The 10988-nt window shown below is 43.8% G+C and overlaps 1 protein-coding gene across 1 annotated transcript in view; it reads right to left on the bottom strand.

Moving 5' to 3' along the window:
• Positions 1-10988, bottom strand: part of LOC144220355 (G protein-coupled receptor kinase 4-like) — a 41438-nt gene that overhangs the window by 13291 nt on the left and 17159 nt on the right. The window contains exon 3 of the mRNA XM_077750555.1: positions 8876-8913. Within this exon, the coding sequence (XP_077606681.1) occupies positions 8876-8913 (38 nt within the window). The remainder of the gene's footprint in view (positions 1-8875; positions 8914-10988) is intronic.

Raw genomic sequence — 10988 nt, 5'->3', positions numbered from 1 at the left:
AAAAGCTTCTGCACAGCAAAGGAAACAATCCATAAAACTAATAGGCAACCGAGGGAAGGGGAAAAGATAGTTGCAAATGATATATCAGATAAAGGGCTAGTATCCAAAATCTATAAGGAACCCACCAAACTCCACACCCAAAAAACAAATAATCCAGTGAAGAAATGGGCAGAAGCCATGAACAGACACTTCTCCCAAGAGGACATCCTGCTGGCCAACAGACACATGAAACAAGGCTCAATGTCCCTCCTCATCAGGGAAGTACAAATCAAAACCACACCTCACACTGGTCAGAGTGGCTAAAATGAGCAAATCAGAGGACTCCAGATGCTGGTGAGGATGTGGAGAAACGGGCACCCTCCTACACTGTTGGTGGGAATGTAAACTGGTGCAGCCCCTCTGGAAAACAGTGTGGAGGTTCCTCAAAAAATTAACAATAGAACTCCCCTATGACCCAGTAATAGCACTGCTAGGAACTTACCCAAGGCATACAGGAGTGCTAATGCATAGGAGTACGTGTACCCCAATGTTCACAGCAGCACTCTCAACAATAGCCAAAACATGGAAAGAGCCTAAGTGTCCATCAATTGATGAGTCGATCAAGAATATGTGGTTTATCTATACCATGGAATACTACATGGCAATGAGAAAGAATAAAGTCTGGCCATGTGTAGCAACATGGATGGACCTTAAGGGTGTTATGCTGAGTGAAATAAGTCAGGCAGAGAAGGATAAATACCATATGTTTGCATGTATAGGTGGATTAGGAGGAACTTAATGGAGGACTATGGGGGAGGAGAAGGGGAAAAATAGTTGGGGAGAGGGAGGGAGGCAAACCATGAGAGACTCTTGAATGCTGAGAACAAACTGAGGTCTGATGGGGGCAGAGGAGAGGGGAGGGGGGCTGATGGGCATGGAGGAGGCACTTGTTGGGATGAGCACTGGGTATTATATGGAAACCAACTTGACAGCAAATTATTTAAGAAAAAAAGGAATATGCTTATTTCATAAAACTGAGGTCTCTGCTATAGAAAACACAGGCATTATACGGTGTTCTTTTTATCACAACTACAAACTAAATTTCACAGATCAAGTCCCTCTTAATTTATAAGTTTTCAAAAAAGAGTGTTGACATATTTAGGATGGACAAATGGTAAATATACCTTACAACAAATGAAAGTTAGCCTTTTTTAAATTTAAATTTTACTTTAATTCCAGTACAGATAGCATAGTGTTATATTAGTTTCAGGTGTACAATATACTGATTCAACAATTCCATATATTTTTCAGTGCTCGTCAAGATAAGTGCACTCCTTAATCCTCATCACCCATTTCATCTATCCCACCCCCGCTTCCCCTTTGGTAACCATCAGTTTGTTCTCCATAGTGAAGAGTCTGTCTTTTGGTTTCTTCCTTTATTCATTTGTTTTGTTTCTTAAATTCTACATATGAATGAAATCATACCATATTTGTCTTTTTCTGACTTATTTTGCTTAGCATAATAGTCTTGAGATCCATCCATGTTGTTGCAAATGGCAAGATTTCATTCTTTTTGATGGCTGGATAATATTCCATCATATATATATGATGTATATGTGTGTGTGTGTGTGTGTCTGTGTATACACCACATTTCCTTTATCCATTCATCAGTTGATAGACATGAGCTGCTCTCATAATTTGACTATTATAAATAATGCTGCAATAAACACAGGGGTTTCAAATTAGTGTTTTTGTATTCTTTGGGTAAATATCTGTAGTACAATCATAGAGTAGTTCTATTTTTAATTTTTGAGGAACTACCACATTGTCTTCCAGAGTAGCTACACCAGTTTTGCATTCCCGCCAACAGTGTAAGAGAGTTTCTTTTCCTTCACATCCTCTCCAACACTTAATTGTTCCTTGTCTTTTGATAAGAGCCATTGTGACAGGCATAAGGTGATATCTCTTTGTGGTTCTGATTTGCATTTCAATACAGGACGGTGATGAGGGTGATGAGGGATGTTGAGCATCTTTTCAGGTGTCTATTAGCCATCTGGATGCCTTCCTTGGAAAAGTATCCATTTATGTCTTCTGCCCATTTTCAATTGGATTATATTTCTGTAGGGTGTTGAGTTTTGTTTTGTTTTGTTTTTTCATGGTCCAAAGGCATGTTCTTCTAAATCATAATTTGGATCAAAATCGACCAAAGACACAAATAATTAGTCCCAGAAAAAAGAAACCAATATCAGAACTTAAAAAATTCCAGTATCTACAACAGAGAACAGGTCACGTGTCATGGTAATGTAAACAACATTTTAGAATGTATAATTCAAGAAATTTTTTTCTAAAAGTATATGAAGTTGTATGTACACACCAACAACAGACACATTTTTATCACCCTTGGGTCCAAGAGACATTGTAATGGGAAAGAGACAGGTTTTACATAACTACGTGATTACTTCAAGTCTGAAATAACAACAAAGATTTTGCACAGATGTAGAGGACAAAGGACACCTGAAACCATTAGTGTTCATATCAGTGACACGAACTAGGAATTCATACACTTGGGATCCCCATCAAGGAAGAGGCCCCTGGAAAGGCAAAGCCATATTTACAATGAAAAGATTTCTGTTCCACCTGAATTTTCATGAACAAAATACATACAGTTCTATACCTGAAGTTTTCCCAAAATTGTGTCCATTCAGGATCATCTCCATTGCAATTGGCTCACATTTTAAATAAGATTTTAAGGTAAAATAAATGCTTTCCCACAGTATGTCTGTGCTCAGAGATTCCTGGATTATCTGAAGGTTTTTCCATGGTGCTTAAGTTCATAGGATTTCAGGGGCGCCTGGGTGGCTTAGTCGGTTAAGCGTCCGACTTTCGCTTAGGTCATGATCTCGCGGTTCGTGGGTTCGAGCCCCGCGTCGGGCTCTGTGCTGACTGCCAGCTCAGAGCCTGGAGCCTATTTCAGAGTCTGTGTCTCCCTCTCTCTCTGCCCCTCTGCTGCTCACACTGTCTCTCTCCTAGAAATAAATAAAAATATTAAAAAAAAAAAAGTTCATAGGATTTCAGGTCACTGTGCTTTCACGTGTGTCCTCGAAGGGAAGAGGGACAAGTGAAGGCTTTCCCACAGAGCCGTCATTCATACGGTTCTGCACACTGAGGGTCATCACATGTACTTACAGGTCTGTGGGACATGGCAAGGTCTTACCAGAGTCCTTACATACAAAGGCTTCCTGTCCACTGTGCAGCCTCAAGTGTTCTTGAAGGGAGCAGTGACTTTGTGAAGGTCTCTCCCCAGGGTGTTTCTTCAGATGCACTTGAAGAGAGGAGGAAAACCTGTATGCCTTTCCACACTCTTACATTCATAGGGTTTAACAGCGCTGTGCATTTTCAAATGACCTTGAAAACTTTGCAGCTGACTGAAAGCTTTCCACACTCCACACACTCAAAAAGTCTCTTCCCAGTGTGGGCCCGTATGTGTGCTTGCAGGAGTGATGGACATCTGAAGGCTTTTTGGATGTTGAGTTTGATTAGTTCTTTATATATCTTGGATACTAACCCTTTATGGGCTATTTAATTTCCAAATACCTTCTCCCATTCAGTAGGCTGTCTTTATGCTTTGTTGTTTCCTTCGCTGTGCAGAAGCTATTTTGGTGTAGTCCTAATGCTTAATTTTTCCTTCTGTTTCCCTTACCTCAGGAAAAAAATATTTTATAGCCAATGTCAGAGAAATTACTGTCTGTGCTGTTTCCTAGGATTTTTATGGCATTAGGTCTCACATTTATGTCTTTAATTCCTTTTGAGTCTATTTTTGTGTATGGTATAAGCAAGTGGTCCAGGTTCATTCTTTTGCATGTGTCTGTCCAGTTTTCCCAGCGCCATCTGTTGAAGAGACTGTCTTCTCCCCACTGTATATTCTTGCCTCCTTTGTCATAGATCGACCATATAATTGTGAGTTTATCTATGGATTTTCTATTCTGTTCTATTAATCTCTGTGTCTATTCTTGCACCATACTGTTTTGATTATTACAGCTTTGTGGTATGTCTTGGAATCTGGAATTGTGGTACCTCCAGTTTTGATTTTCTTTTTCAAGACTGCTTTGGTTATTTGAGGTCTTTGTGGTTCCATATAAATTTTAGGATTGTTTGTTCTAGTTATGTGAAAAATTCTCTTGGTATTTTGACAGGGATTGCATTAAATCCATAGATTGCTTGGGATAGTAGACATTTTAACAATATTGGTTCTTTTAATCCATGAGCATGGTATACCTTTCCATTTGTTTTTATCGTCTTCAGTTTCTTTCATAAACATTAAAAAATTTTCAGAGTACAGGCCTTTCATCTCTTTGGTTAAGCTTATTCCTAGGTATTTTATTCTTTTTGGTATAACTATACCAAATTATACTTAATTTTTCTGCTGCTTCATTATTGGTGTATATGGATTTCTATACATTGATTTTGTATACTGCGACTTTACTGCTACATTAGTTCTAGCAGTTTTTTGGTGGAGTCTTTCAGGTTTCTATGTGTAGTATCATGTAATCTGCAAATAGTGAATATATGACTTCACTGCTGATTTGGATGCCTGTTTTTGCTTTTTCTTGTCTGATTGCTGTCTCTAGGACTTCAACTGCCATATTGAATGAAAGTGGTGAGAGTGGACATCCTTGTCTTGTTCCCGACTTTAGGGGGAAAGCTCTCAGTTTTTCCCATTGAGGATGGTATTAGCTGTGGGTTCTTCATATATGGCCTTTATTATGTTGAGCTGTGTTCCCTCTAAATCTACTTTGTGAGGGCTTTTATCATGAATGGATGTTGTGCTTTGTCAAATGCTTTTTCTGAATCTATTGATATGATCATGTGGTTTCATCCTTTCTCTTATTGATGTGATACATTATGTTGATTGATTTGCAAATACTGAACCACCCTTGCATCCCAGGAATAAATCCCACTTGATTGTGGTGAGTGATTTTTTCAATGTACTGTTGGATTTGGTTTGCTGATATTTTGTTGAGGATTTCTGCAACCATGTTCAGAGATATTGGCCTGTAGTTCTCTTGATAATCATCCTTTTTTAACCTAATTTCATCACAAATGTCAAGTTATGCTTGACAGACAAGAACAGAAGCCTTAATAAGCTGTCTAAATGGGAAATGAAAAGAGTTACTCTTATGTTCTATGGTTTCTGTTGGAAATTAGTTCTTGGGGATTTTAACTACATGATACTAAAAATCCAAAAATCAATTGCNACGAGCCGCGAGATCATGATCTAAGCGAAAGTCGGACGCTTAACTGACTAAGCCACCCAGGCGCCCCTAAGATTATATTTTAAAAATTAAAACAATAGGAAAAAAGAAGAAAAGATTAAAAGTCTCCTGAAATTGTGGCACCTGGGTGGCCAACTCTTGATTGCAGCTCGGGTCACAAGCAAAGCTTGCTTGGGATTCTCTGTCTCCCTCTCTCTCTCTGCCCTTTCCTGCCACACACATGCACACACACATATATGTCTCTCAAAATAAATAAATAAACATTTTTTTAGAAAAATCTCCTGAGATCAAGAAAAGCAAAACAAAGTTCTGTTGAATATTCCTTTCCATTCTTAACAGGAATTCAAACAGGTCTGCAGCATCTAAAGAACAAATAATAGGGGCGCCTGGGTGGCTAAGTCAGTTAAGCGTCCGACTTCGGCTCAGGTCATGATATCACAGTTTGTGGGTTCGAGCCCCGCATTGGGCTCTGCGCTGACAACTAGCTCAGAACCTGGAGCCTGTCTTCAGATTCTGTATCTCTCTCTCTCTGACCCTCCCCTGCTCGTGCTGTCTCTTTCTCTCTCTCAAAAATAAATAAAAATTAATTAATTAATTAATTTTAAAAAAAGAACAAATTAGTGAGCACCACAGCAATGATGCTGGGCTTCCGCTTTGGGGTGGGGTGGTGAAGGTCATGGCGGCCCATGCCACTACCAATGACAACTGCGGAGCCTAACAAATCACACAAGCCCTACTCCAAGGGCATCCACGAGCCATGGCGGTGCTGCATCGGATGGACTGAATGCCTGCACAGGAACCACACAGAGGTGAGCTGCCAAGGGGCACAAGCATTTCCCAGAAGGATTTGCAAACCCTGGTCAGACCAGGGGCTGCTCACTGGCAGTGGGGGATGGACACGGCCACTCTCCAGCCGCTCCACCGTGGGGCTCCCACCGAGACTGAGCAGAGACTTCTGGGCCCTCGGGCCTCTGCAGGGATGCAAGCTGCAGCAGGCCGCTGGCCCTCCTGTAGTGCTACACAGACGGAGCTTCACCCTCCAAATACCAGGACACAAAATCTAGCGATCTGTGTAAACAAGAGCATATTATGCCCAAGTTGGATTTATTTCAGAAATGAAACTTTAGTTTAACATTTGGAAATTTACTATATTAATAGAAAAAGAACATCGTATAATTATCCTGAAAAGCACTGACAAAATTCAACAACCACTTGTTATTTTTTTTAAAAGAAAAAATTTAAAAAAAATTTTTAATGTTTATTTATTTTTGAGAGAGAGAGAGAGACAGAGACAGAGCATAAGCAGGGGAGGGGCAGAGAGAGGGAGACACAGAATCAGAAGCAGGCTCCAGGCTCTGAGCTGTCAGCACAGAGCCCGACACGGGACTCGAATCCGTGAACCATGATATCATGACCTGAGTCAAAGTTGGGCACTTAACTGACTGAGCCACCCAAAGTGCCCCCATAAAGAACTCTTAAAGCTTAACAGTATGAAAATAAACAACACAATTTTCTCAAAGGGCAAAAGACCTGAACAGACATCTCACAACAAAAATATGCAGATGGAAGATGAGCATATGAAAAGATTTGAACACCACACATCACTGGCGAACTGCAAATTAAAACAACATTAAGACCCCGCTGTACACCCGCTAGAAGGCCGAATCCAGGTCTCTGCCCACCCCCACACCCCACCCCACCCCCGACATGCTGGCCAGGACGCAGAGCGACAGGAGCTCCCAGTCACAGCTGGCAGGAACGCAGGACCACGGGCATGGCCGCTTTGGGAGATGGTTCGTCAGTTTCTTACAAAACTAAACATACTCTTACTATCTGATTCAGAAATCACCATCCTTGGTATATGCTCAACAGTGCTGAAAACTTTCGTCCACACTTGCACTTGCACGTGGATGTTTAGAGCAGATTTATTCCTAATTCCCCAAACTTGGAAGAACCAAAATGTCCTTAGCAGGTGATGGACAGATAAACTCTGGTCCATCCATGCGTGGAATGTTAGTCAGCAGTAAAAAGACATGAGCCATCACACCAAGAACTGGAAAAACCTCAAATGCATATTGCTAAGTGAAAGAAGCCAGTCTGCTAAGGCTACACGTGGCATGAGTCCAAGTCTACGACTTTCTGGAAAAGGCAGAACAACGGAGTGAGCAGAGATGGGTGTGGGCCGGCTTGGAGGGAGGGTAGGAGGGATGGATACAAACACAAATACAAACACGCTGCTCGGCACTGGGCCTATGGCAGCCGGGGTCGGTGCCTCCTGACGGAAGAGAAACAGGCGAGCTGGGCCCCGCCGTCCTCCGGACCAGGAGCTGCTTCCAGACCCCAGCACCGCGAGGAGGAGCCTACGCAGAGCAGGTGATTTTCCTATGTTAAGGAGACAGAGGTTACAACTGGGGGAAGACAGGCCAGCTCAAATTTGTGGGGGAAAGTTCTGGAGAGGAGGGAGCTCTGCACAGAAAGAGCTACGAACACCTCCGTGGAATTTCACGGGGTCCCCTTAAAAACAACGATATGATATAAACAAACGACTTTTCAATAACGAATGTGCTCACGTGGTGCTACGGTGAATAGTATCACAAAGTAATGTGGAGAGAAATTAAATGAGCCCCACATATAGGGGACGATACACGATTTGCATAAACGGGAAGCTTTAATATGGTTAAGATGCCAGTTCTCCCCAAGCTTCTATAGATCCAATACCATCCCAGTAAGAATCCCGGCCTGTTGTGGGTTCCTTTGCAGAAACTGACTTTCGTACTAAAAAATATAAAAGGGTATTCGCGTCAGTGGGAATTCTGCTCCCCCTGTGGGACCTGGCACCCTTCCTCTGTGTTTCCTCACGTCTGTACGTATAAAGCAGACATGAACGCACGCTATTCCCCTCCAGTTTCACACTAAGTGCAGCACACTCTACACTGTTCTTGACCTTACTTTTTTCCAGGGAGCGGCACATCCTGGAGATCACTTCCCATTTCCACACAGAGTGCGTCCTCTGTTTTCAAAGCCACTCCCCCCTCCACACACACACAAACAGCGGTCAGCAGCACAGCACAGTGAACTTCGGGTTAAGGGCCAGAAGGCATTTCCCCAGTGCAGCCATCACCCCGAGAACCGAGGTCTGAGGGGGCTCCCGCTGCTGACAGTGAGCCGGTCCAGAAGGGCCATTCCCCACCCGTGTTCGCGGGGTCCCCAAGCAGCCATCCGCACTCCTGCTCTGTGACATGCACCCTGTGACAGAGGCCAACGGCAATATTTAGGAGGGCAGGGAAATACACCTGGGAGGGGAAAAGCATGATATGGGCAGAGAAAAATGTTCTTACTTTTGAGTTTATTTTAATATGCTTCTAAAATTCAACTATTAACTGAAAATTTTGACCCTCTCTGCTTCTTGCCTACATACAGGGGAATGACGATGTCTCTATTATGTTTCTTTTTAATGGTTTTTTTTTATTCTATTATGTTTTTAAAAGAACACATACCAGAGTTTCTCGTTCTGCTGTTGATTCTGTTCTGCAATAAGGGGCCAAGTCCACATTAACTCTGTGACCAGGTCCCTCTTACCAAAGTCTTAGTATGCTTTACATGTGAAAAGCTCACTCACTTACCAATGTCATCAAGGAGAATATTCTCAGGCTTTAAGTCTCTACAAAGGAAAAGACACAACAAAAAGCTCAGTTATTCACAGGCAACGCTGACTCTTCAACACCAGCAGCAATAACCACAGATGCCTCTGCCCTGAGCAGCAGCAAGGCCAGAGATAACAAGACCACGCTTTGTGGGTCAGCTCACAAGTCCTTCATGCCGTCCCCGGGTAGGACAAGGACCCCACAGAGGATTCGGCTCAGCAAATACCGTGCACGTAACAGCAGTGAGCAAACGGCTCCGCACGTGCCCGCGGATCTAACTGAAGGTCAGTGATGCAACGTACGGCCCGGTAGTAAGGCATTAGACTGTAATGAACTTGGCTCAACTTCTCTTATCATTAATATACTTTTTAAAACATCGGCGAGCTCTGAGGGGAAGACAGGCATGAATCCAAACCCCAGCTCTGCCACTTGTCCACTGTGGGGCCTTGACTGTCCAGGTCTCCGTGTCCTCACCCGTAACACAGCGCCATCCACACCCACCCGCTTCCTGATGAGGCAGGTCGGGGAGCTCAGGCCTCGCAGTGGGAAGTGGGTAACCAACAGCAGTGACTTTTATTCGTAGTTCATTGTGATGGGGGGAGCGGATACCACAAGCTTGAATAAATATAGATCACTAAAGACTAACATATCTTAAATGTAGTATTTCAAGCTGCTATTTGTTTGCTTCTTCCCTTAGAAAAAAATTATTTTTCAAAGGATTTATATTTAACCCTGATTTCCATTGTGACCCTATCACAACACTCCATATCCCCTGAGCATCGCCCCCGATCTGTGGCCAAATGACTGGAACCTACAGAGGGAGCGGAAGCAGCAGGACAGACAGCTGCGAGACCAAGGGTGGCTGGAAGGCGGCTGGCCTCTGGAAAGCTCTGTAGAGAGACGGCCCCACAGACCAGGAGCAGCTGAAGCTAGAGCGCAGCCCCGCACAGCCTACGGCTGCACTTCGTGTAAACCCTGCTCGGGCCGACACCCGCAGCCCCGGCGAAGGAGAGAAGCTGCCCTGTTCCAGGCTCAGGGAGGTGAGAGGCTGCAGAGAAACATTTCCTGTAGCAACACCCACGCCACTGTGGTAACGTCTCCCTGGGGACAGAGGCCAGCGGCAGAGGCCTGGGGGCCTTCTGTGTTTGCAGTTTCTGTTCTTCCTCTTCTTCTTTTTTTAAAAATTTATTTACTTGGGGACACCTGGGTGGCCCAGCTGGTTAAGCGTCAGACTTTGGCCCCGGGTTCNCCAGGCTCAGGGAGGTGAGAGGCTGCAGAGAAACATTTCCTGTAGCAACACCCACGCCACTGTGGTAACGTCTCCCTGGGGACAGAGGCCAGCGGCAGAGGCCTGGGGGCCTTCTGTGTTTGCAGTTTCTGTTCTTCCTCTTCTTCTTTTTTTAAAAATTTATTTACTTGGGGACACCTGGGTGGCCCAGCTGGTTAAGCATCAGACTTTGGCCCCGGGTCATGACCTCACAGTTCGTGGGTTCAAGCCCCACGTCGGGCTCTGTGCTGACAACTCAGAGCCTGGAGCTGCTTCAGATTCTGTGTCTCCCTCTCTCTCTCTCAACAATGAATAAATGTTAAAATTTTTTTTTTTAATTTACTTATTTTTGAGAGAGAGAGAGAGAGAGAGAGAGAGAGCAAGCGAGCATGAGCAGGGGAGGGACAGAGAGAGAGGGTGGGAGAGAATCCTAAGCAGCTCGAACTCAAGAACCATGAGATGGTGACCTGGGCTGAAATCAAGAGTCTGATGCTTAACCTATTGAGCCACCCAGACACCTCTGCATTTGTGTTCGCATTTTATAGCCCCACGCATCTGCTCTTGCATTATCTGGGTGGAATGACAAACATCTTTTTCCTTTATTCTTTTCTGTATTAAAAAAAATCTTAGTAAATGTTATTAAAAAATAAAAGGAGTCTTTCTTGACCTGGAGCTTCCACAGCCTCCTTGTGATGTAGATTTACACTCAACATCAACACAACACGTGCCCACCCAATTCCTAGAACCGGCTCACGGGACATCCCCGGCCTCACTGCTCCCCGCAGAGCCGATCACAGTACAAGCAGCCCACCTGCCTCCCCCTTA

This window comes from Crocuta crocuta, unplaced genomic scaffold (assembly GCF_008692635.1).
Source record: "Crocuta crocuta isolate KB4526 unplaced genomic scaffold, BGI_CrCroc_1.0 scaffold179, whole genome shotgun sequence".
Taxonomy (NCBI): domain Eukaryota; kingdom Metazoa; phylum Chordata; class Mammalia; order Carnivora; family Hyaenidae; genus Crocuta; species Crocuta crocuta.
The sequence above is the reverse complement of the archived record's forward strand: the minus strand, read 5'-3'. Positions and strand labels throughout refer to the sequence as shown.